This window comes from Borostomias antarcticus, assembly GCF_949987555.1.
Source record: "Borostomias antarcticus genome assembly, chromosome: 5".
Taxonomy (NCBI): Eukaryota; Metazoa; Chordata; class Actinopteri; order Stomiiformes; family Stomiidae; genus Borostomias; species Borostomias antarcticus.
The window spans coordinates 27,272,394-27,299,564 of record NC_140238.1 but is presented as its reverse complement, the minus strand read 5'-3'; the positions used below and the strand labels follow the sequence as shown (position 1 = coordinate 27,299,564).

The 27,171-nt window shown below is 45.7% G+C and overlaps 3 protein-coding genes across 3 annotated transcripts; 1 reads left to right on the top strand and 2 right to left on the bottom strand.

The window, feature by feature from the left end:
• Nucleotides 1-300: 300 nt before the first annotated feature.
• Nucleotides 301-4,742, bottom strand: atf4b (activating transcription factor 4b). The gene is made up of 3 exons (XM_084438573.1): nt 4,601-4,742; nt 3,390-3,812; nt 301-3,262 (listed from the first exon to the last, which is right to left on the bottom strand). Exons 2-3 carry the CDS (start codon nt 3,694-3,696, stop codon nt 2,304-2,306), a joined length of 1,266 nt encoding a protein of 421 aa, XP_084294699.1. The 5' UTR covers nt 3,697-3,812; nt 4,601-4,742; the 3' UTR covers nt 301-2,303.
• Nucleotides 4,743-16,192: 11,450 nt separating this feature from the next.
• Nucleotides 16,193-20,492, top strand: napsa (napsin A aspartic peptidase). The gene is made up of 9 exons (XM_084437554.1): nt 16,193-16,356; nt 16,740-16,935; nt 17,080-17,203; nt 17,459-17,577; nt 17,930-18,129; nt 18,724-18,846; nt 18,974-19,118; nt 19,382-19,480; nt 19,652-20,492. The coding sequence occupies exons 1-9, from the start codon at nt 16,289-16,291 to the stop codon at nt 19,811-19,813; spliced, it is 1,236 nt and encodes a 411-aa protein (XP_084293680.1). The 5' UTR covers nt 16,193-16,288; the 3' UTR covers nt 19,814-20,492.
• A 754-nt stretch (nt 20,493-21,246) lies between these two features.
• mief1 (mitochondrial elongation factor 1) lies at nt 21,247-26,312 on the bottom strand. Its single transcript, XM_084437882.1, has 5 exons — nt 26,259-26,312; nt 25,843-26,001; nt 25,436-25,616; nt 24,230-24,486; nt 21,247-23,958 (listed from the first exon to the last, which is right to left on the bottom strand). The coding sequence occupies exons 2-5, from the start codon at nt 25,987-25,989 to the stop codon at nt 23,131-23,133; spliced, it is 1,413 nt and encodes a 470-aa protein (XP_084294008.1). The 5' UTR covers nt 25,990-26,001; nt 26,259-26,312; the 3' UTR covers nt 21,247-23,130.
• Nucleotides 26,313-27,171: the final 859 nt, after the last annotated feature.

Sequence of the window (27,171 nt, the reverse complement as noted above, 5' to 3'; positions counted from 1 at the left end):
AATCATGGGCTATATTTGAACAGCTGCTCTGGAATATGACTTTCCAGCACTTTCCAATACACTCACAGCAGTCATTTGTTGAAGAGCATACTGCAACAGTTATCCATTATTAATCCCCCCTTGCACTTGTATATTTGATGTTGTCATATTCCTTCATCTCGACTGGTCAAGCTATATTTGATTTGGCTTTGCAGATGCTTTCACATGTTCTAAACCCTCTATTAAGGTTAGTAGTCAATGGTCCATGAAAGTCCTAGGCACTGCCCAAATGAGTCAGAAAATGAAATTGTTTAATGACCCTTTATTAAAGTTCTAAATTGATACACAGATCATATGGTGCTAAATGTACATAAGGTTTCAAAATCTACTCATGAACAGTTATACGCATACTAAGGTTTTCAACATAAAACATGTAGGATACAGTGAGGAAAATACTTAGAGGTTTTTACTGTGAAATACAGTTTATATTTTTTTCACAGTAGTTACGAGACTAATGGAAGGAGACAAGTTGATGAACCGTTAATACAACCTGGGGCGTCGCATGCATCTGAAAAGCATAAGACCTAATCCTCCTAAGGGATATTTAGAGGACTCACTGAGCATCTTTCTGTCAACACTAGGGTTGGGTATCACTTGAAACTTCGATTGTGATTCTGCTTATCGATTCCAGTTATTAGCGATTCCCTGTTTCAAAACCAAAATGTTTTTTTTATTTTTTAAATGAGGTCAAATGTTAAGATATCAAAAATATCTTTATTATTTTAAGTGTCAACTGATCGCTGAATAGAGTGCTTTTGTTTTGAGTACTTTGTCTCATTTTTCCATCAATGACAGTGTGCTGTCACTGTAAGATAATGGTCTTGGGAAATGCTTGTCCAGCTGTCGCTGGTTAAGGCAACCTTTCTAACATCACTGAGCTCAGATAAAATGTTAACTTTTCCACCTTGTACCAGGGAGGAATCCGTTGATTGGTCAAACTATCTCTTGTTATGGCCGAGATTCAACAACAAGGGATGTAGCCCTTTCACCACAAATGCCGTTCTGTGACACTGCAGTTTAAGGTCAGCTTTCCCTTCATTGCCAATGAGAATGGTGTGCGTCTATCTCTACTGGAGGTGCTACTAGTACTGGCTGATGTTTGGACAGATCTGGGCTGTGTTCGGAATCGCTCCCTCGTTCCCTCACTCCCTATTCCCTATATAGGGTTCACTATGTAGTGAACTACCTAGGGAATGGTTTAAGGAGTATTCGGACACTACACCGAACGTCACAAAAATGCGTCGGTCATTCGTGTGATGCAGGCGGATGCGCCCGCGTGTAAACAAACAAGTCTAACAGGGAGCATTCACGCTGCAGGTTGAGATGTACTCACTCAGGTAGTATCGGATTTGCTTTTGTGTGTTCATTTTGAATGTTAAATCCCAAATAAAGTGTTGAAATTTAAATTCTAATCATGTGCATGTGTGGTTTTTCTACTTTGGTCCTGTCTGTTAATTGCAAGATGTAACGTTGGCTATAGCCGCGCTACCTAGCTCGCTATGAAGCGCACGATCAAGTAACATGTTTACAAACATTACATGTTTACGATTTAGCTCCGCAAGCTAGAGTTCCTTCAGTTTATACACGAAAGTTGCCGCCGCCATCCTCCGTTCACAGCCCTCTTCGCGAGACCACTCAACTGCATTGCATTGTGGTATATCGGAGAAAATGTAGGGTACATGCACTGGACCCTGGAAATCAAGGTGACTTGTGGGTAATAAATAGTGGACTATATAGGGAACGAAAATTCCGTGGAGAATTCGGACACTACAAACAAAATGGCTGACGCCCTATATAGTGCACTATATAGTGAATAGGGAGCGATTCCGAACACAGCCCTGATGTTCAACCTGACTTGCAGCTAATTAGCTTCCCACAATGCATTGCACTTTGCTTTGTTGTCGTTTTCTTTTATGTGAAGCCACACTTGACTGTTTACCACAGTTTATCTTTCACACTGGGGTGACGTTAGCCCTGCATGCTAGCTCGTATCTAAACAAATGGACACGCTGTTGCGTTGATGCAAAGACAGGTCCTGGCAGATAGCTACGTATGTCCTTGCAGATATGTAGCCTGTTTGCAATAATTAAAGGGTTATCGAGTTTAGGAACCCATAAGCAGAACCAGAAGGTCAATTATTGTTATTTTAAGGGTACCCGGTACTTGGCATTTTGGATTCAGTTCTAATTTGGAATCGAGTTTTAGTTCCCAACCCTAAGTCAACACCTCCATTTGTCTGTCCACATAATTTTTTACTGTCTTCCTCAAGGACTGTTACAGCTCACTGGTGCCGGGCTCTTCAGGCTCTTGGCTAAGCGCACCTCTTCCATCAACTCCTTCAGGTACTGGATCTCCCTGGCCAGGGAGTCTGCCTTCTCCTCCAGCTCCTGGTTCCTCCTCTCCAGATCGTTGCATTCGACGTTCAGGGCCTCCTGCTCAACCCTCTTCTTCTGGCGGTAGCGTGTGGCTGCCGTCTTGTTCTGCTCCATCTTCTTCAGCTTCTTCTCCTTCGGGGGTCCTCCGCTGGAGGACTTCACTCTCACGGTGAAGGTGGCGGAGGGAGAGTGTGTGATGGAGTCGGGCTTGGAGCTTGGGTACGGTCTGCTCCTGGGAGACTTTGCCGGGGCGGTGGTGGGACAGTGTCGGTAGAGCTGAGGGGAGCTGACACTGGTGCTGCTAGTGAGCTTTGGTATGGCTACCGTGGCGGCGGAGACCCCCAACTCCTCTTTGGAGGCCAGGAGGAGGACGATGCGGGTTGGGGAGAGGGAGAGCACAATCCTGGGGACCTGGGGCACCTCGGGGGGAACCAGCGGCTTGCTGTCACAATCGGACACATCCACCTCACTGCCCAGGTCTAGGGAGAACGTGGGAGGAGGCGCGTCGGGGGGGGAGGGGGCCGGGGACGCTGGCTCAGATTTGATCTCCAGCTCTTCCTGGACCTCGGGGACACACGGGGGCGGGGAGCGCACCTCCGGTGGGTCGTTGTGGGATACAGGTGTGGGAAGAAAGCGTTCCGTGACGGGGAGTACCGGGAGGTCATGGAGGGCGGGTAGCCTGGGGAGAGGGAGGGAGTCCAACTCTGTAGGACACTCCAGGGAGGCGATGAGGTCTTCGGGGGAGCTGGGCGGCTCGTCTGCGCTGCAGGAATCCATGAGGGAGTCCAGGTCAAACTCGCTCAGGTCCACCCTCTCTGCCATCCAGTCCAGGCCGGAGAAGGCATCCTCTGCAGAAGGATTAAAGAAAGAGGTCACAGAGCTGCTCACTTCAACCAATACTGAAGTCTGTATCAAACTTAAGTCAGACATTTGCATAGACATGTTATAGGATGTCAGTGTCCGATAGGCCCTCACCTTTGCCACCGTTCACGCCGATGTGGGAGTGTCCCAGCTCGTCAGCAGACAGCCAGGGGAGGGACATGTCCACCTCAGGCTTGTCGTCCTGGAGGAGCAGGGAGGGCGGAGAGGGAGGAGGGGAGCGGGGGGGAGGTGGAGAAGAGGAGAAAGATGACGAGAGGGGCGACGCCCCCCCCTCTATGGAGGTTCCTTCTTCATCCAGGTGGAGGAGGGACCCCATGGGGTCAGCCATGGGAAAGGAAGGCCCCCATAGTAGGGCCTCCATGTCGTCCAGGCCAAACGGTGAGTTCATCATCAGAGTCATGGCGGTGGATTTCTTCTGTCAACGGGGTCTGCGACTGAACACGTAGCGTGAGCAAAGCGTCGAGAGGTTCTTTTATGCTGTCGACTGCAGCAGTAGTGAGGGTTCCTACGAAGGACCTGGGAGGAGAGATGAGAAAAGACAGGATTGAGTATTTTGGGTAAACAGAAAAACACATTCACTTTACAACTGCTTCAAAAATCATCTCTATTAGAAAATTAAGCTTGGCTCATTGGGGTGTAAACAGGTGTACTGTTTGGATTTTAGCACAACACTGCCCCCATTAGAAGGGCCGTGCACCTCCATAACTACATTTACTGAGCCACAGTAAATCCCGCCTATTCCTCGTGACTGCTGACGTCAGAGCCTGTTCCGTTTCCACGGTAACCCTGGTCTGGGGCGCTTGTGGTCATGGATGGTTTAGCAGCGTGTCTCGCGAATAAGATGGCCTCGCTCGACCAACAGCCACATTGTTCTCAAACAGTGAACACTGAGCCAGACGCCATTTTGATGGTAGCTCTTGTATCACGAACCCATTTTACCTTTGCCGCGTTGGCACTTATGAAGCCTTTCATTAATGTATGATCGTTTGATATGTGAAACGAGCTAATTTCACGGCTACAGGCTTCTCATGCAGTGTTACAATGTAATGTTATAGGTATGCCACATGTTTCTGGATCTGATGTTACTCTGAATAATTCAGTGCCTATTCGTGCTAATGTCACATCACTGCTCTTAACGCTAAACGTTACACTGGAAATGTAAATTATAAACAATATCTGCCGAAACAGAAAATCCTTATAAATTAAAGGTCATCTAACTTGCTAGCTAACGTTAGCTCGAAATCACGGGCTCGCTGAGTTGTCAAGGCCGACTTAACGAATTGTCATATAAAATATATACTTACGTCATTTTGACAAATATAAAGTTATGCAGTGCACTGGGTTGATGCACTGAGGTGGTTGCTGCTGCTAGACTGCCGCTGCACGTCGTTTACACTGCCATTTCGCCCAAAGGAGCACTGTCACAAAATATCGCTGATATTGTGGTTAGATTTAGTTGGAAAGAAATGGCGCCGGCGATGGGGCGCGGTGTTATTATAGATCTCTCCTCAGGACCTATGGAATCCTTCCGCAGCCTCCTCTTTGTATATCACTACGCGAATGCTTGGCAAACCCTCAAACTGACCAAAATATAGTACAGTAGGGCCCCACTTATCCGAACCCAACGGGACCGAAGGTCGTTCGTATCTCTGAAATGTCCGGATGACTGAAACTTATGTTAAAATGCACCAAATGCAATAGGTGGTATACTTGTTTCATATAGACTCATAATAGACCGATAAATACCCTAAATTACTTGTGAAAATGCATCAAAATTGCAATCAAATAGCCAACTAAACTCATATAGCCTATCCTATAATATGTCTATAGTAGCCTATAATAAAATAAACGAATTTCCACTTGAATGCAGGCTTTGATCAAATACAGTACTTAATTCTCAAAGTAGGCCCACGCTGTATCGATAGGCTACTGTATTCGCAGAAGAAAATGGTAGCCTATCCTAAAAACAACCCAACAACAATTAGAGCAAATGATAATCAATAAATAAATAAAATGACAAACAAGTCGTGTCTTAGGCTATTGTAGCCTAAAAGAAAGTCTCTAAAACAACCGATGTAGGCTAACGTGGCCTAGGCTGTAGGCTATTATTTAACAAATACAGTAAGCCTAGTACTGTATAGGCTAATCTACATGCTCACAACATGTCTGTTTTCCTGAAGTCCATTAACTGGGAACGAAAAATGACTCGATACTCCTCTGCTTCAGGTTGCTGACGCGCTTTCTGGCTACCAAGGAATGCAGCTCTCGTGCAGCAGACTCATTTGCATTTTGTGTTCTGTTTTTATTCACAGTAGGATACAGTACTGTAATGAAAATCCCACAAGTAACCAGATAGCAGGCTCAAAGAAAAGAAACGTAGCCTATTTTAAGCCTGTCCGGTAGACCGGGAGGTTCGGATCTCTGAAGTTCGGATGAGTGGGGTCCTACTGTACATTGTTTGTTTATTTATTGTGCATACATTTTCAAAATCAGATTTGGTTATATACCAGCTCAAACTGCAGTGAAACTGCATTATGGCAAGCTCAGTTACCACAACATTGAAAGTGATTAGGCCGCCTGGCCACACACGCACACACACACACTTTCAAATATTGGTCGCGGATGTGAATGTCTCCCAGATTTTGTTCAGTTCATTCAGCACCTCAAGTAGCCCCTGAGCCAGCAAGCGGACTTGGCAGGCAAACTTAGTGTCAGTACCCAGCTTCAGCTTGCCATCATTCTCAGTGAAGTAGCTGTCTAGGTTCTTTGTAAATGTTTCCAACAGACTCTCAGATGATACACCACCAGTATACGTGGTCCTACCCACAGCCTGGTACACAGCACTCCGGTGTAGATTGTGAGCCACAGTGGCAGTCCTCAGGGCCTCTGGGTCGACCCCAGCTCCCTGCAGCCTGCAGACATCGTGCTGCCTCAGATTGTCCATGCCAGTGCGGATGAGGGAGAGACATCGCTCCACGTCTGTGATGTCAGCCCTGTAGTCCTCCACCACCTTCTCCACCCTCTTCCTGTCCACCGGCTTGCTCTTCTTGTGCATCATTCCCGAGACGCCCATGCCGCCGCTCCCCGCTACCAGGCCCGCCCCCACCGCTGTGGCGACCAGGGAGGCGCCCATGGTCACTGGCGCCAGGGCGATGCCCGCAATGACTGACACCACTCCTACTATGCCTGTGGTGCCTGCGGCAATGCCCAATTTCTTGGATTTGCTCTTCACCTTTTCTAGGGTGCCGGCAATGCTGTTGAGCTCAAAGATGTGGCTGCGCAGGGAGTCGTTGCGTTTGATCAGGAGGTAGTTGAAGAGACAGAGGCCTTTCTTCACATGCAGGGCCCTCTGGTTGAATTCCCTGGAGGAATGGAGAAACGAATACAAAAGATAATAATTCATTACTGATACAATCTACTGTGTGTTTGTGTGCACTCGTGCGCGTGTGTGTGCGTGTTTGTTTGGTCTCACCTTGTTTCCTGTACTACGCTGAGACCATACAGTGATAAAGGAGTGTTTTCCCTATCTGAAAGAAAGCAGTTACTCAGGAGAGGTTGGAGATAGTACAGTATAATGTGCTAAACATTCTGCATTCTGTGCTCTACATGTATCCATGTGAGCTAAGAATGGATGTATATTAGGGAGAGAGCACAGCAACAGCTCTAAAACTAGATCAATCTAGAAAATCTAGAAATTCTAACTCACATTCCACTGTCCTCATCCATCTCATCAGACTTTCAAAATCCTATGGAAGAACAGAAAAGGGTTCCAGGCTATGAGTGATAGGGGTTGTTTTCAAAGCACTTTTCTTTGCAATGTAATCTAGATGTATGAGAGCCGGAACCTTCCGGTTTTAAGTGGAGAATAAAATCAATCAGTGTACTGTTCTGTGTATTCACTTAACAAATTGTCTCAAATTTGCTACTAAGTAAATACAGGAAATTGCAAAGGGAGACCAATCAATACAATGTTGGTCCATTACTTTGACTGTTTATCATTAGTGTACCTCCATATCCTCAGTGACAGGGGTCCGTGGTGCGAAGCATGTGTTTATATAACGGGGTTCTAGCTGTGACTGTGAGTGGGTCATTGTTGACGGTCCACAGTGTGCCCTGTACACACTGTATGATGGTTGGAACTGAAATTAGACAAATGCAGGAATAATATTTTGAGTTAAGTATAGCATGTGCATGCATGTGTGTGTGTACAGTACATGCATGTCTGTGTCTGCATATCTGTGTGTTTCTCACCCGGTGTTCATTCTCCTCAGGCAGTATTTCTAGATAAGGTCGCTCGTCTATCTCACTGTACAGTGACTCTGTATCGTACACAGTAGGTGAACTGTATGGTGAGTATCTGCTGGCTGCAGGTGGTGGTGGGGGGTTGAATGAAGGTGGTGGGGGCACAGCAGGACAGGGGTGCTGAGGGGATAGAGAAAGTTGGGAAATACTATTATTCCACTGCCATTTCACTAGCTATCTGATATAATAATGACCAACCTGCTAGGCTTGCAACGAGATTGGTTACACACACACCCCAAACAACACTAACAGTAAGGAATGTACACCTCACATCAAAACCAGCTCTTGGCTCAATACTTACATACAGTAGTTCATTCGAAGAAAACAATAATTGATATATATATATATATTGTATTTTGTATTGTATTTTGCACTGTCACCTTGTAAGTCCCAGTGCTGGCTCTACGGGGAGAGTTATACCCAGCCGGAGGGCCAGAGCTGGGGCTGTAGGTGGACAGACTCCTGGTCTTGATAAGAACAGGAGAAGGCCGTCTGTCATCACAAAAGTAGCCCTCTGAACTCTGTCGGTTAGATGTGATATTCAGTGAGACACTCACAGACAGACAACATGATAATTTTCCCTACTGGACTAAGTAAGTTTCATAATCATTCAAAAAAATTGTTTGTTATTGTTTTTTTGTTTTTTTTAAACAGTCAAATCTATGATCAGCTCAGATGAAAGCAATACGGGTGGAGTCTAGCATGACTTGACACCCCATTGAAGAAACAGTATAGATGCTGTTTTACTGCTTCGATCAGCAGCTGATCATTTGATTTCTGACCTGTGTCCTGTGAAGTTCCAGTTGTGGAGGCGGGGTTTCAAATCTTGATGGCGAGTGGGATGGGGTGAGTGACGGGGGTCGCTCTGGCCGCGGGGGTCGGGGAGAACGTTGCATGTTCTCATATCTTGATTCTGAGAGCTGGTGAAACCCCAAAACCCCAGGCGAAAATGTCAGTGACTGGAATGTCAGTGACTTGTTTTACTCTGTCAGGGGATTGATGCATAGTATGTTGCAGCTTTCTGAAGCAGAACCGTACCGCCAAAGATGAAATGTGTACATTGTTCTAATGAATACCTTAAATAGGCTACTTGGGTCTGCCTGACTGGACTACATTTACATTGATAGAGCTGTAAAGGTTGGTCTCTTTTTCAGTGCATTAAGGCTGCAGTCACCTGAGGGCTCACCTTTGGTAGTAGCTCCTTCTGTGGCAGTGTTCGCTCATACACTGAGGAGGAGTGGGATATGACGGGAAGAGGGGGGCGCTCAGATCGAGGAGGAGGAAGAAGAGGGGGCAGAACCCTTTCACTTTTTGTATCTGGAGGCTGGTGAACAACAGAGAATGGATGCAGTAGTCACCACCTCTATTACTGTATGCTTGTTTCATCTTCGTGTAACCAGAGAAGTATCTCGGCCTACTGTATGGCGTACTGTAAAGTGAGTAGTTTGACTCATTACCTTCACGTGAGATGTTTTGAGAGTATCATAGTCCCCACTGTTAGCTGAGGCAGAGCTCATCCTGGAAATCACAGCCTTGCTCTTTGGTGGGACTGGAGGCTGGCGAGCAGGACAGGGACTCTGCTGATCTTCCGTGGCCCTGTTCTGAGTGTTGCTCTGTCAAAAGTGAGCGACAGTCATCTAAAGCTTATGCAGACACAGGTGCGTGTGTGAGATTTGCGAAAAATCACAACTATACAACAGTGACCTGGAGAAAAGGAGCCTAGCATGACCTGACACCCCATTGAACTACTCAGGAATGTTATTTTACTGCTTCTGCCAGCAGCTGATAATTACATTTCTGACCTGCGGCAGTAGTTCCAGTTGTGGAGGCGTGGTGCCAAATCCTGATGGGGAGCGGGACAGGGTGTGAGAAGGAGGTCGCTCTGGCCGTGGGGGGCGGGGAGAACGTGGCGCGTTCTCATATCCTGAGTGCGAGGGCTGGTAAATACCAAAAACACCAGACAAAAATGTCAGAAACTGGAAACAAGAGAGCCTGTTTTTCAAGAACCAGCATCAACCTTTGCTTCTGTTTTACTCTGTCGGGCATTAATGCTGCAGCTTCCTGAAGCAGAAACATACCGCCAAAGAGGAAATACATTGTTCTAATAAATACCTTAAAGGCTAAACCAATACTTGAGTCTGCTTGACTACATTTACATTGACAAAGCCGTAAAGCTTTGTCTCTCTTTCCACACAGTGAGGCTGCAGTCGCCTGAGGTCTCATCTCGTTTACAGGATTAAACAAGGCCTATAAGGAGTAGTTTGCCTCATTACCATCACATGTGATGTTTTGAGAGTATCATAGTCCCCACTGTTAACTGAGGCAGAGCTCATCCTGGAAATCACAGTCTTGCTCTTTGGTGGGATTAGAGGTGGGCGATCGGGACAGGGACTCCGGTCGTCTTCCGTGGCCCTGTTCTGACTGTTGCTCTGTCAAAAGTGAGTGACAGTCATCTAAAACCTATACAGACACAGGTGCGTGTGTCTGCGAGATGTGTGAATTATCACAAATATATCACCTGCAGGTAACTCACCTCAGTGGTGGTGTTTGAGGAGAGACCTGGGCATGGAGCTCTGTCCAGGGACTCAGAGTGTAAGTCCGACCCAGGTAACGGATTCGGATGTCTCTCTTGGTTCACTGACTGGCTTCTTACCTTTAAACAGGGCTGAGACGAGAGAGAGAGACCTGTGAGAATGTCTATGATCTGATTAGAGAGACAGTCCATGTTTCCCTCTTTTTCTCACCTTTGAGGTGTTTCTGTCTACAGAACCTGCGTCTGGCGAGGAGGACGGCAGGTCAAAAAACCCTGTGGTTAAGGACTTGGTCAGGAACTTGGTCCTGGGTGGTTTGATGGGCTGTGGAGAGAATATAAACAGAACATCGATTTGTGTTGAGTTTGATTTGCTCTGAAATCCAACCTTTATCCTTGTTGGTATTCATTTAACCTACTGTAGGTGGGAGGAAAAAGAGTGAACATATTTGAATAGAAATAAAAAACAAAAAGACATTGATCCATCACATTTTTAAACACCTGTCCAGAATGAAGACTCGGCATATCTGAATCTAAGAAAATCTGGATCTGAATCGGCTTCTTTATGTTGTTCTGGTGCCCAGTGTCACATAGCCAGTTGGGAAAGCCTGATCTCTAGAGAAAGGAAACTCATCAACAGTCCTGTTTCAAGTTTGGGTGTTTCTGTTACGTCACACGAGAACTACAACAAACCATACATTAGGTGTCAGCCGTCTGACGTGCTACATTCAAATCACTGGTTTGGCCTGTTGTGTTTCTTTCATGGGCTCTTTAGTCTTTAGCCATTGTACCTGTGGTATTCTGGTTATGCAACCATGCATGTCATAGGGAACATTTGCAGGTTTGGGCTGTTTGTTTCGGGGTGTGTGTGTGTGTGTGTGTGTGTGTGTGTGTGTGTGTGTGTGTGTGTGTGTGTGTGTGTGTGTGTGTGTGTGTGTGTGCGTGTGTGTGTGCGTGTGTGTGTGTGTGTGTGTGTGTACTCTTAAATAATTTAATTCCTTACTTTAATGTCATCTATTTTGAAATGTAAGTAATGAAGAATGAAAAGCTCAACAGTACTGTGACTGAATGATGTAGTCATCATCATGAGTAAAAATGATCAGGTTAAAGGAGTAGTAAAGGGAAAATGCATGTTTAGCCCTGTTTTAAGGTTACTTATGATCACATACAATGGTTCAGATCAAAACGTTGACAAAACTAGCACTTTTGAGAAAGTCTGATAATTGCTCTACCACCGTTTTGGTCATACAATGGATGTGGATGGGCACCTTGAAAAATCTTTCAAAAACATGTTAAACTCTCGATTTCAAAGACAAGACGCTCACCGAGGGGGTAATTGGTGTCCGTTGGTGTTCTGACAACAAATTCGTAGCAAAGTATGAATCCTGTAAGGTTTTATGGATAATTTTATGAAATCCATTGACTTGTATTGACGCGACCTAATAGATGTGTAGATCAATCCGCAGAGGGGATTCAGGAAGCGGAACTACTTACGGTAGTGATTGTTATTGTTTATGTTGCTAGGCTACCTAGTTTGCGGAAGTTTACACACGTATGTGCTGCGACTAAATAGTTCTATGCTTAATATTTAAAAAAGCCTTTCCAGATGAACTAGAATCTTACTTTATGGCGAATTATATGTCTGAACGCCAACTAACACCTCGGTGAGTTTCTTGTCTTTGAAATCGAGAGTTTAACATGTTTTTGAAAGATTTTTCAAGATGCCCACCCACATCCATTGTATGACCAAAACGGTGGTAGAGCAATTATCAGACTTTCTCAAAAGTGCTAGTTTTGTCAACGTTTTGCTCTGAACCATTGTATATGATCATAAGTAACCTTAAAACAGGGCTAAACATGCATTTTCCCTTTACTACTCCTTTAACCTGCCTCCACCTGCTCCATTATAACCTCCTTGGTCTCCACCAGCATTAAGATGAAAAGCCTTGTTCACACTTCCAGGCTCTGTCTTAAAAGGTGTTTTGGTTCACATTCAGCAGGTTCTGACCATTGGCTACAATGACCAGATCATTTGTCAGTCTACAGCAGTGTTTTTCAACCGGTGTTCCGCGGCACACTAGTGTACCGTGAGAGATTGTCAGGTGTGCCGTGGAAAATTGTCAAATGTCAGTAATAATATTAAAATTATTATTATTATTATTTTGAGAATGACTGACAATGACTTTTTTAGCCGACATGTAGGCTATGCAATCGTATGCAATCAAGTAGAAAATTGCTTGACATGTTACCTCTCACTCAAGAATGTCAAGGACATGCAGCGTTGTACTAGACAATAGGGGAACATTTGGAAAGCCTCGAGGAGATGTCATTTTATTTCCTCTTAGCCTCCACTGACTCATTGGACTCGGTGAGGAACCCATACAGCTCATCTGTTCCTTTCGGAAAGGACATGACTTTGCAGGAGCAAGAAGAACTAATTGAACTGAGACAGGACCTTTCAACTCTGCTTCCTTTTTCCACAACATATCTTTGCGAGCTCAGCTTAAATGCTCTTTGTTTTGTAGGCCTAAATGGTGACAAGTTTCATATTCATGCGCTCCATTTAATAAAAGTGCCTAAATTTGACCGTGTGCACCAGTTATATACTTCTTTCCATGTTTATTATTCATTTTGGGATGGTGGTGTGCCGTGGGATTTTTTTAATGTCAAAAATGTGCCGTAGCTCAAAAAAGGTTGGAAAAACACTGGTCTACAGGATCAGGCAGACACATTACTGAATGGAGCCCAAGCCTACACACCACTTTGTTTTAATGTAGCTGACTGAGAGCTGACCTTGTGACAGAATGAAGCCTTATTAATTCCCAAATAGCTGTTCATCAGCAAGAGATCCAATTCACACAGAAGTTGTTTTATTAAAGAAGGAAAAAATATGGTGTCTTACCGTGGTCATGTCTTAGTCCTGAGATTGTTCTCCTACAGCCCTCTAAACTCTCCCATGTGTCATCCTCTTACGTTTATTCTGTGCAAATCTGTGCCTCTCTGTCACCCACACCTTAGTGATGCAGTAGAGCTGTTGTGTGTGCTGCTGCATCGGAACAAAGGGGAAAAATTCCTCTGATGACGGTGGATCTTTTTGCCCCGCATCACTGAAACAGATAGACAGGCAGACAGACCTTTCTTACTGTAAGAGAACAAACAACATGCTTCCTCATTCTTTTGCTTGGGGCTATTTTGGCTGCGTCTCTCACCATTGTTCTGTGTGCCGAAATCACAACTCATTTAGAGGTACCTACCTCTGCCACTGTTTTCCTCCTGAAAATCCCCCCATGGACCATGACTGCAAATTCATTGTGACTCTACCTTTGCCAAGCACCAGTTTCCATGTGTTTCTTCTATCTATCTAAAACTTAATTGCAAAGTACAATTCATGTGTTTCATTTTCCAAACAATGCTCTCAACATTACTCCAATTATATTCTCACGCTATAAAAAAGTTCAACTACCCCTGACCAGGTCCCTTCATGTCAAGAAAACAGGCCTTGATGTTGATAGAGAATGCAGATTGAGGACGTTTGGGGTAAAAATGTTTACTTGGCCCTCCAGTGCCTTTTATAACTGCAGTGCTGGAACAACAGGTCTAGTAGCAAGGCTTTCATCACATTTTAGATGTTATCATGGGCAAGGAAGCAGACGTTTGGTCTTTTTTATGATTCCTGGAGCTATAATGTTGTGCTGTCATTCACAGATTAGATCTCAAATACATCACAACTGTCATTCTCAGCCAACTGTATGCACAGTTTATTGGTAGTAGAGGTGTGGAAAGTCCATATGTTGCTATTCTTGGCATTCACAACTTTCTGTGCTGTGAGAATTAGTCCAAGAGCAATAAACCAATGAACCAACAAATTAGCTCTTTCCTTTAAGGAACATAAATTTTACTCATTCAAGAAAAGACTGAGACTGAAACTGAAATAAGCTAACCTATCTTTAAAAAAATAATTGATCTTGCTACAACCATAGCTAGCTACCTTTTCTGAACAACTAAAAATTCAGCTTTTCTGAAGAACACATACTTCTGGAGAAAATAACAGAGGGGACCGGGGCACACTGGGTGGAGAGGCAGGGGCAAGAGTGGGATAAAGGGTACAGTCCAGGGGTAGGTTTGAAGGTCTGGGTCGGGAGCAGGGGACTAACAAGATAGACAGAGGGTCCGGGGGCCGGTGCAAGGGTCTGGGCCGGGAGCAACGGGCGAACGGTAGTCAGTGTAGTGCGCCTGGACTGTCCTTGTCATAGTGTTTCCTATTCAGAATTCCGAGCCTACCTTGCTCGTTCCTTGTGTCCCACTGTCTCAGGATCATCCACATCTCCTCTGCTCACCTCACGCCATCCTCGCCCCCTCAAAGAGCCCTCCAGCCATCCTCACCGCCTCTCTCTGGGCACGGATTGAAGCCACCGCAGCCACACCTCTGCCCTACCTAACTCTACTGGACAATAAATGTGCCCACGTGAGCTTTTCCCCAACTCCTGCCTCCCAGTGTCAGGCTATTGTACAACAACTTCAGTAATGTTTTTCTTTTTTTCTTTATTTGCAAAGTGTGTTTAAGGGGAGACACTACAGTCAAAATTGTGTTTTTTCTTCCCAACTTTAATTTTCAGTTCAATTCTTCTACTATAACATGTATAGCCTACTATCACTACATTAAAAGAGAAATGGCGAGACTTGATTAAAAACTGCTATTTTTCAAATTGGTGTACCTGTGAAACAAGCATATGAATTGATAATGCTTATCTTTATCGGCCATTTTCTTAAAATTACGTTTTTTCAGTAGCCTACCTGACGTCACTCGGTATGCTATCTCAACATCCAGGGCAGGTGCATTCACTAAACTTTACATACTGATTCTCAGATGTATTCTGCAAATATTTACAGCTGGAATTGTGAATATCTTGTTGTCTTTTCATTTTAGGTTGCAAGTATTTTTAATGGGTGTATGCAGTCTTTTTTCAATATCTTTTGAAAATAAGCTTGTATTCACAAACCCAGCTGTAAATATTTAAGTTTTTAGTATATTGTCAAAACAAAAGTAAAACTGTAAGCCTGACTTTATCCATTGTTTAGATAGTACGTACCGAAATCTGGCCCCTGGGTGATACTGTTTTTTTGCTTCCCTCTGGAATATGTAGAGGTGGGTCGTATGCCCACCTCCCTTTTTCTCTGAAAAGCGCATTGTGTTGCCTCTGGGTATGAAATGCGCTATAAAAATAAAGCTTTGATTGATTGATTGAAATGTATACAAATTTACGCATATTTAATGAGTTATTGCCTAATTTGCATACCTAAAAATATTTTGAGAGAGAAAGTGTAATACAAAAACATTTCTCTTGATGTGAAGATTAAACTGGTAAAAAATTCATGAGGATATCTTTAAAGGAAAAAAAAATAATATTCAACTGTAGTGTCTCCCCTTAATTCTAACTATAGCAAATAGCCTACTAACAAATAGCCTACTACTGAACAATGTTTTGCATAACTATAAATGCATAAACTGAAATGCAAGAAAAATGTTATCCCCGAAATGTATTGGCTGATGCACAAAATAGCCTACTTTTATTCTAGAGCACAGACACGCCTCAAGCCAAAGATGTGTTTCCAGGTGTCCCTTGCATCCTTCTGAAGCTTATCACAATACAGCACTTTACAAAACTTACAAAAACTACCCAAAACTATCTCGCAGCATAAAATGTAAACAGTTAGGAGAGCAAACAACACGGTGGCCTTATCCCACAACTAGCCTGCTGTCAGTTACTGTATGTATGTAAGAAGTAGCCTAAGCTATGCAGGATAATAGTGTTGCTTTGAGCACACAAAAATATCATTGTTAATTAGTGGATATGAGAAGAGGAGTGTGTTGAGTTAATGTGGAATAGACCACGCATTTTCAAATGAACTCTACCTCGTGACAAGATAGCGGTTTGTCAGGAGGGGGGTGCTTGATGGTCACTTCATTTAACCAGTAAGAGCTTGTCGATTATGTGTTCTGTCCAATCAAGAGACGTATGAAAATCAACTGTTTGCGGAAGCGAGGAGCACGGATGAGCTTCAGGGCGTCTGAGAGTGGTCGTGTGTTTGGATATCGCCGTTATATTCCGTAGTGAATAACAGTTATTAATAAATCTAGTTGGTTTAACGAAGACAAAGCATGAGACGATTCAAGATATTGTGCATCACCTTCGCACTATTGATAGCGCACAGTGCTGGAATTGTAAGGTAGGCTAAACACTTTTGTTTGACAGGGAACTTCGACAAATTCGTCTGAACTTCAGCGTGCATGTCACTGGTACTTGATTGCCGTGTGTGCATTTGAACTCATGTCATTGCAGGGGATACTTCCCCTTTCGTGCAAAAATAAATAGGCTAGCGTTTGTATAACATTTAATTCATGTTTACATTAGGCTAGATTTGTGGAATGGTCTAAGAACTACTACTAAACTGACGTTAAAGAAACATCGCGTTCAGAAAACACAGGAAGTGAAGCGCCTCTTGTGCGTCCGTTACGTTAAGTGTGTGGCCAACATCCGTAACGTTAAGTGTGTGGCCAACATCCGTAACCACCATGCCGTTTACTGAAATGCCTCGTTCTCTAACTACAGAATTCCGCTTCACAAGACGCGGAGTTTGCGCCGCCTGATGAGCGATAATGGGATGACTCTGGAACAACTCCAGTCAATGGCAAAGACCGCTGGTGCACAGCCCCATACACTCCCATTCAGCACCTCTCCTACCAGCCCTCCCTCGACTACTACTACCCCGAAAGTGCCAGTGGAGAGACTGACCAATTTTATGGATGTATGGATTACTTATTTCAAATTCAAAATGACTTCCTTCAGTTGTGACACTCAAAATAACCTAAGTGATAGAATGTAAAGGCCATTTTATGTTAGTAGAGGCTATTTAGCATAAATCAGATTTGTTCCCTGTATCTCTTCCCAGGCTCAGTACTATGGGGTGATCAGCATCGGTACCCCTCCCCAGGACTTCACAGTGCTGTTTGACACAGGCTCCTCCAACCTGTGGGTTCCCTCCATCCACTGCTCCTTCCTGGATTTGGCCTGCTGTAAGTCCGCAGTCGCATGTACATCTCAGGGCTAAGATCAAAACCAACAGTGGCTCAAAAGCAGGCTTAGTAGTGTGTATTGGGTTTATTGCTGCCTGTCACAACTCCAGTGTCTGCCTGCTCATTGCTTCGACTGTTGGTCACGACACAGCAGTTTTACATTGTTTTTGCGACTACCTGTTCCCTCCAAATTCCTCTCAGTTGCATATAAAAGCTGACCGCTCTGTTGATCTAATCCTCTTCACCCCTGCTTAGGGCTCCACCATCGTTATAACTCCAAGAAATCCAGCACCTATGTTCAGAATGGCACCAAGTTTTCCATCCAGTATGGCAGAGGGAGTCTCTCTGGGTTCATCAGTGGAGACACTGTCTCTGTGAGTGGACTCACAATCACACACACCCACAGCCACGTGCTTACACACACACACACACACACACACATACTTTCGCACATACTTTCGCACATACTTTCACACTTTCTCACAGTCAATGGCTCCCTCTCTTAGCCACACGCAATCACATTTGCTAGGTTGCATTCCTCTCACTTGTCTTACTGACAATCAGCATAATCAGCATATCTGCTGTTAAACCACAGAGCATTTTTTAGAGAAGAACTCTGCAGTTTTAGTATTCCTTCATGTTGTGTATTTTAAATGTAAATGACTTGTTCTAGTTTCTATTGGAAGACGTCTGTGTGTCCTTCCCCTCCTCCCCTCTGTGTTCCAGCTGGCCGGCCTGCAGATCGCCGGTCAGCAGTTTGGCGAGGCAGTGCAGCAGCCAGGCATCGTGTTTGCCATGGCACGCTTCGATGGCGTCCTGGGCATGGGCTACCCCACCATATCTGTTAACAAGGTTACCCCCGTGTTTGACACAGTCATGGCAGCCAAGCTGCTGCCCCAGAACATCTTCTCCTTCTACATCAGCAGGTAGGTTTCAGGAGTCCCGCCAAATGCCAACAAGCCTCTGTTTGGAGGTTTCTCAGGAAACCGAAGGATGATTTAAGAACTGCAGCCAAAGTGAATCCACAGGGAATTATGAATTACAGGTTTGAATAAGGTTTCGGTCGAGTTTCACCAACATCCATCAACAAAGCATAAAGAACTATTTTAACAATAGAACTAAGGCAATAACAGCTCTTGGTCATGACAATCTACATGGATTTTTTTAACATCCATATTTATAGTTTACCACACAACCAGAATTTATTTTGAATTGGGACATTTTAAGCTCTTGTTCTCCCTTAAGTCTTTAACAGAATTAGTTTCTTCAGAAACAAGGAATTGAGGACAGTTATGTAACAGTACACTTTAAGTTTGCATCCTCTTTAATTGTAAGCCAAGGAAGGTTGCTTACAGGTTCCTCTTTTAACTTTCTTATTAGACAATACTGACAACCGTTTCTAGAGAGCTTCATAGAATTGATTTCATTGATTTGGGGCATGTGCCGATTTAGATTTACCATATGTACCACGCAGACATGCCTCTAACCAGAGGCCTGTTCTGTGTCTCCTGCTCCTCCAGAGACCTCTCAGCTGAAGTGGGAGGGGAGCTGATGCTGGGAGGGACTGACTCGCAGTACTACACCGGAGACCTGCACTATGTCAATGTAACACGCAAAGCTTACTGGCAGATCGAGATGAGTGGGTGAGCGATGAACAGAGTGCAACCAGTGTCCTGTACCTGAGACCTATTATAGGCATCGCCCAAAGTGATCACAAAGCCATGTTGCCTTGAGTGGTCAGAGCTAATTGGACTTTGTGTCTTCCTGCAGGGTGGAGGTGGGGAACCAGCTGAGTCTGTGCAAGGCCGGTTGCCAGGCAATCGTGGACACTGGAACATCCCTAATGACCGGGCCTGTGGCAGAGATCAGGGCGTTGCACAAAGCCATCGGGGCCCTGCCCCTGCTCATGGGGGAGGTAGGGCCACAATGACTCCTGCCTCGACTCAAATCAAGCACTAAATGCTACTTTCTATGCACCTGTGAGCTCTGAGTGGATTGGACATGTAAAGCATTATGGTGGCAATTCCAACCAACTAGCCAGAGGGAAACTTGGGGATGTTGCCGCATTTCTCAGAACTGGCTAGTCTTCTCGGACCTTAAGTCCATAGTATTTCCCAAGGTTTCCCTTGCTAGAGGCTGTGTTGTCATCCAATCTAATAATTTATATTTCCCTCCTAGTATTTCATTGACTGCAAGAAGATCCCATCGCTCCCTGTCATCTCCTTCAACCTGGGAGGAAAGATGTTTAACCTGACTGGAGAGGACTACATCATGAAGGTACCTTCCAGAAACATTTCTGACTTTTGGCAGTCTTTAATAGCTCAGGTTGAACTCTTTAGGGTGTACCACACAGGTGGTATATGATGTTGCTGTTGTAACACTCGTCTGGATGCAGAACAACCAGACAGGACCAACCATTCAAACCGCCTGTTCTTCTCTGCCCTGTAGGAGACCCAGATGGGCATGTCCTTCTGCCTGTCTGGCTTCATGGCCATGGACATCCCACCTCCGGCCGGGCCCCTGTGGATCCTGGGAGACGTGTTCATTGGGCGTTACTACACAGTGTTCGACAGGGATGCCGACCGCTTGGGATTCGCCACGGCAAAATAGGAGGATGGGGGGGTGCATCTCAATAGTCTTATGTGGTTTCCTCTCCTTTCTTGTGGCACAGAATCGGACAAAAAAGGGGTTAACCCTATGGACTAGGTGTGTGTGTGGGTGTGTGGGCCGGGGGGGGTTAGCCCTACAGTACTGTATGTTGTCACTACTATGGAGGAGTGCCAACGTCAGGGGAGGAGCTTTTGTTTTTGCTAAAAGCAGATGAGGGGAAGGAAGCAGCCATGTGACTATGCGTGTTAAGAAGTACCTATAGGTGGTGCCGAATGAAGGGATGAGAAGCACCTAAAGGGTTCAGAGGGTCTTTGTTCAGTCCGTTGTTTGCCTGTTTAGCTGCTTACGAGTCAAGCTTTCAAAGTGTGACTTCAGATGATAGAACTGAATCTATGCAATTTTAATTTTTAGTGTTGATTTGTATAATATAAGAGTAATAAAAACCTGTTTACACATGAGCTGATTGTTGCAGACTAACGCTAGCTTGTTTGAGAACAAAAGAGTGCTTGCGTGAGCAGAGGGTGATGTCACACTGTTGAACCTTCTTCAGGGCAGTGTCACCATGTAGTGTGTTACCAGGAGATTGTTGAATATGCACCTTGTTATAGTTTGTTTATTGAAGAGGACCATCTCAGGTTGATTAAAGTTTTCAAAACAATGTCTAGTGAATGTTAATGACTTACCGCTGTCAGGGACCGGGATGCATTGTCAAATCCCGGGGTTCATGAAATAAACTTTTGTGATGTTTAAACGTCACGTGCATAAGTCATGTCATGTTGGGTATATGCTTAAATCCCATTAGTTTTTGACTAGATATCCATACACACATTTCAGAGAATTGTGAGAAACGACCAAGAAAAGAACCATAAGGAATTTATGCTTGTAACATTTATTGGGAGTATACAAAGTGCTGCATTTACCATTCAGTTCCAGAGCTAAAATGAAATTGAAAAGGACATCGCTGATAAATAAGATAACATACTTTGCATGCAAGCACATTTCTAAGCTGAAATCCACAAGGTAGATGCCTTCTTGATCCCTAACAGACATGACAAACTCCACAGAATAGAAATGCTCATAGCATCAGGTCCGCAAGCAAAGGAAGACTTAAAATTATGTAGACATAAAAACATCCTCCGTCTCTAGTCAGACCCATACTGAACAGAGCTTCCATTAGCAAGTGTATTATAGTATCATTGCAAACATAAATACTCTGACCTTTTTTTGGTTACAAATGTACAATAATACAAAAATACTAACCAGAGTCTTCATGACATTTTAAGGGTATAATGCACTACTGACCAGAAACACCCAGCCACAATATAGATTTTTAAACAGTGTTGTGGTGATAGGCCAGTAGTCACGTGGTGGATGGCCGGGCCCTTTCTAAAAAAAAAAAAAAAAAGTTCCGGTATTCCTCATTCTAAGGTTATCATGTTAGTCTGCCTGCCTGTAATGAGTTAATGGTTTAAGAGGGGGTATACTGTATACTAGGAGGTCATGAGGTCTAGTACTCGTGCAGCTGACCAGTCCACTACTCCACCCTGGTCCTTGACCTTCAACCCAGACACAACGCCAAATAAACACTTGGAGGTCAATCTGGGTTAGACAAAGCCTTCCCTCCTTACTTCTGAAAAAGCCAAGTGTTCACTGAGTAAACTGAACACCACCTACCCCAGGTATACACTACTAGCCCAACAACAACTTCTGTTCACTGAAAACACAGTAGAGATGGGTTGTCTTCAGTCGAAGCTACTGGAGGATAACCTTATCCCTGCCCCTAGGTACCCCTGGTTAGTGACTACATTGACTGGATAGAGATGCATGCTCTCCAGTAGAGTTCTGTTTAAGCATGAGAAGACAAGTGCAACAGTTCATGGACAAAAGACAGCTCAGTTTCTGAGCGATTTTGCACAGAAGCCACACCTTCAAACTGTTGGGCCATTTGAAACCACACACTACCCGGACCCACCCCATGTTAGATCTGTGATGATGTCACATTTTTGTATCCATACCCAACAACCAGATTCTCAGCAATTAAATATTTTCCACCACTAATACTTTTCAACTCATTTAAATATTTGACATAAGAAAAATAATGCATAAAGAGCTCCAGTGTAGAGGACGCCTGAATGACACTTCTCATGTTGGCCGGTTACTCATGCAAACAGCACGTTCCTAACAAAAAACATATTCCATTTAAAAAAAAAAAAAACTGTAAATGGGTGTTTTCTTTGTTGTTTTCTTGTTGCCCTGTTTAATTAAAAGCATGATGGAGAAATGTATGTTGCTTCTTTAAACTTTAAGTCAATTTCACCTCTAGAGATTGTATTAAAGTAACGGCATATAGAACTTAATGTCAACAACAACCATCAACATCCGAGTTATTAAGGCGTGGTCTAATCAAAAACAGATGACAAATAGGGCAGCACAAGTTACTTTTTAACACAAAAATGGTTAACTCAAGAATGTATTTGCTTTCGTAGTGACTCATCTAGCTAGCATCACGTTCTATTAATTTCAGTCATACAGTGTGAGTGTTGGAGAGCAGCTGACTGTCATGCAGAGGAACGCCACGCCTTCATTGGGGCAGAACACACTGCTTCTGTCACGTTAGGGGTTGCTGTTGTCAATTTATAATCCCAAAGGGAATATCCCACAACCAACGTATTGTTAGGGACCCGGTCTTGGATGTCTCAACAGAAACGCTACAGGCTACACTAATCTTCTCCTCACAAACCCAATGTTTGAAATAGCTGCAATCTGAGCATAGTGCCAAAATCCAATTTAAAAAAACAAAACAACCAAATGTTCCATTTCATAAATGATCATCTTTATTCCATTCCAGCCCAATTGGTTGTATTAATGAATCAGCCAATTAAACAAACATTGTGCCTTAGCCTAAACATTACACCAACAAAACAGCCTGCATGAACTCTGGATTGTTGTGAACTATGTGATGTCTGGTCTGAGGTTTGACTGGTATTTGGATGACCAGACATTCAGATATGGCTGTCAAGATTTGCATTTGTATGTCAAGATTTGCTGTTCTACTCCATACTAAGCAACTGCTACTGATACTTGCTCACAAACAAAGATGTGTATGAAAAAGTTTGTTGATCCAGTCGACAGGAGTTGGTAATGGTATAGAGGTCAGTTACCAGGGGCAATGGAACAGTGTACATTTTGAAACACTTGGGGGTGACATATAGGTAATAGGCGACTACATGTTCTTGTTGCAGTAGGGACCCCATACAGAACGTGCCAACTGCCTGTGCGGTGGTGCCAGTTCAGTAGCAGGGTGCCATGGCGGGTCATCATGGCGGCACGGCAGTCCGGAGCAGGTCCTGAGGGTCCGAGAGGGCGCAGTAGAGCGTGTAGCCCAGCTCGTCCACCTCAAGGGGCGTCAGCTCACAGAACAGGTTGACTTTGGGGAAGAGGGCGCAGGGCAGCCTCCCGGCCTCTAGGTGTCCAACTAGTGAGCGCAGCAGCTGCAGAAAGCGGTCGGCCAGCGCCTCCTGGGTCCAGTCGCCCTCCTTCTCGCTCAGCAGCAGGATGACGTTGGTGAGCTGGCTGGCGTTGAGGCTGGAGAGGGCGGGGTTCAGCTTGCACACGGCCTTGGCGACCTTGAGGCAGGTGCAGCGGCAGCCCCCGTCCTCCTGGTCCAGCGCGCGCAGCCTCGCCGTCTCCGCCACGCGGAAGCTCTGCCGCCACAGGTTCTCATGGCGCTCGGCGGCCAGGCGGTGAGGCTTGGCGATCAGCGAAGCGCCGTCATCCATGACCAGCAGCGGCAGGAAGTCCACGTACAGTCGGCGGTCCGTCTCGTACTGGACCTCCAGCGTCAGTGTCTCGGACGGCACCACGGGCCGGATCACGTAGTCCAGCACGCTGCCGATGGCGGGCCAGTTGATGGAGCCAGCCACCAGCTTGTCAAAGACCTCAAGGACAGACTTGGGGGAGAGGTAGCCCCCCACCATGCAGCGGTCCCAGTAGCTGCTGCCCCGGGGGAAGTACTCCAGGTTCTCCCTGCGGACCAGCCAGAAACCCGGCATGTTCATGATGGTGTCCTCGCCAGGCACAGACGACCACAGGTTCTTCTCCAGCACCAGGGGCACCATCAGCTGGGCGTGGTCTGCTGTTACCACCTGGGTCACGGAGAGGTCAAGAGGAGAAAGGAGAGGAAGAGAGAAACGCTGAGTGAAGGAGCTTCACAGCATGAGGTCCTCCAATACAATCATCCCTGTGAAGCACGGATATTAAATATTAAGGGATATACAAATAGGGAGAGGGAGCACTGTGTGTCACAACGCTCCAAAAACACCAGCCTGTGACTGTTTCGACCCCCCCTCCCTCCATCCATCCTTCCCTCCATCCCTCCCTCCATCCCTCCCTCCATCCCTCCCTCCCTCCGCTCACCTGCAGGTCATCGTACAGGCTGCCGCTCAGGTACATCTCCCGGAGGGGCATGTCTGGCAGCTTGGCGTGCAGGAAGACCCGGAGCTCGGCGCAGATGTCCAGGGCCGCCCTGCGCGCCGTGGCCTGCTCCTCGGAGGGGATGGCCACCCGCTCCTGGTAGAACTCCCACAGGCGCTCCTGCAGGGTCAGACGCATCCGAGCCCGCAGGAGGTCCGCCTGGCCCGCAGCTCCTCGCCCCGTCGCCCTCCGAGCGCAGTCTGGGGCAGGGACAGTCAGGAGGACACGGAGAGGTTAGGGCCTGTATTCACAAAGCCGCTCTCTGACTAGGAGTGCTGACCTAGGATCAGTTCCAAAATTAAATGTTATTCATTATGATGCGAGGGTAAGCCAAAATCCAAATCCGCACTCTGGCTCGGAGACGCCATCCATATCAGAATCATAATCCGTTTTAGTTCCAGGCAGTTTTTACACATTTTGTTCTGGTGAGTTGGTGCATAGCACTGAGTGGTAGACAACATCAGACAGGGTGCAAGGACTAGAGAGGACAGTGCAAAGACAGGACAGTGCAAATGACGGTGCAAAATGCAAAATGGCGTGCGATGTATGCAGATAGTGTATGTGTTATTACGTGTGAGATGTTTTTATATATACAATGTCTGTGCCGTTGTAATACGTGTGTGCAATGTGAGCTTATGTACAGTACAGTCAGAGGTCATATACACGTAGTCCCCTAGACTAGGGGGACCATGCATGTAATGTATGCTGGGAAGGCTCCTACAGTTTCTGGGGGAAGAGCATGGACAACCTAAAACACCACAGAACAACAGCAGGAGCAATAGAACAGAGCTCACTACCAACTAGCCTTGCAACAGTCAGTGGGGTTGCTAGCCTACAAACCACAAGTAGGAAAACTACAACAACCAGACAGCGAGACAGTAGAATCACCCACAGTACAGGAAGTACAGTAATCCGCGGAACAGCCTGTCTGTCAAATGATAGGGTTAACGATTAGGGGAAACACTGAGGTTTTGAGGAATCCAACAGAAACGCACAGCTGTCCATGTCCTTGACCGGGCCTTAGCTTCACTGATGGTGCTGAAGATGGGTGCTACAGATTCAGTGTTCGCACAGCTTGTCTTCCAATGTTTGAAACTGTTACGACGCTCGTTGTCAGGAGTAGAGAGAACAAGCTTTGGTGTCGCCTACCTGGCTCAAAAGCATGGGAGGAGGTGGGCAGGGACTGTAGAGATCTGCTGACTGATGACTTCATGTCGTGGGTCAGCACCCGCGGTGACGACCCCATCCAACTGGGCTCCTCCCAGCTCCTCTTCCCCGACTGCTCCATCTTGGTGGGGCTAGTAGGAGCACTTATGGCACGATCGTACATCTAAAAACCCACATGCGGAACATGGATGTTAACCTCAATGGGAGGGGAGAGGATGGTGTTAATGTGTCTGCAATGAAATGCTTACATCTATTACCACTTCAGCTGACATAAGCTTATGTATGGCAGTAGCCTTGGATATATAGTGGACAAACGGCCACAATGAACATACAGGACATAAGATGAATGGTAACCAAATGTAGCCTACATCGCCCGTTCCCGAACTCACTCTTTTGACGGCTAGTGTTGCGATGCCAAGCATGGCCGCGCCCCCAACCCCCAGCACCAGCTTGGCGTTGGAAAGCATGAAGTCGATGGCCGTGCCGATCCCGTTGTCATCCTTCTTCCCCTTACGCTCACCGCTCACCCCGGCCATCCTTCCTTCTCTCTGTGGGTGGAGGAGGAAAGGGATGATAAAGCTACTGCTATAGTGTGGGGTCTCTGAATCTACTGGGGTTCACCAAGTTAAACGTGTAAGAAAACAGGCGTAGCTATACAGACTTCAAAGCCAGCCAAATGAGACAACTATGGTCTCCAGGACATAGACTAAGCCTAGTTCAGATAACAAGTATCAGAATCTGCATTATATATTAACCTATAACTAGGCTCAATCTGTGTCTGTGAGATCAGCCCTTAGACACCCACCTGATCAGCAGTTTGATTTCAAGTACTTCCTTGTAACAGACAGGTGACCTCTGCCCCCACCCCCCCACCCCCAGCTAGACCAGCCCCCCCAGGCGACTGCTGAGGAAGAACTGGCCCCTCCTCAGCGCGTCCTCCTTGTCGCCGGGCGTGTTCAGCGCCTGGCAGCGCCGGAACTCGCGGACCACAGCACGCTGGTAGTAGTTGCGGTCAGTGTACTGAAGGTGGCGCCCTGCACGGAGCAGTGCTCTGTACAGCTCCAGCACCGCACTGCGAGACCAGCCGCCCATCAGGGAGCACACATGGAGAGGGCAGAATCCCTGGCACCTGAGGGAAGAGGAGGAGAAACAGAGAGGGGAACAAAGGGGGCAGTAGGGGTGGGGAGAAAGAGTGAGAGAGGGGTACACAGAGAGAGAGAGGGGTACAGAGAAAGAGAGAGAGAGAGAGAGAGAGAGAGAGAGAGAGAGAGAGAGAGGGTGAGAGAGAGATTATGGTCTATGACAGATAAAAGGATCAGTCATGGAACACAGGCTGAAAACAGGAAAACATACATGAATGGGTAATTTTGACAAAGCAGATATGCAAAGTTGCGAACACAAAACATTCTCTTTCACCTCTCACAATACACCAGATATCTGCCAAGTATCCATTCTCCACTGTTGGGCTATGTATGGTTCTACTAATAACAATCCACTTGCAGAATAAAGCATGGTTCCAGGTACTTATACATGACTACTACACTAACGTTAGCTCTGATGAACAGACAAAGCAGATGATTCAGATCACAGCCCACGAATATAAGGAGTGGTTTGGATGGCTGGCACAAGGATAAAAAAAAAAAGAAGTTATCTGGTTGATCTCATCTGCCAACAACCATAAAAACATTTCAAGTAGTAGAGTTTAGCTACCAAGGACA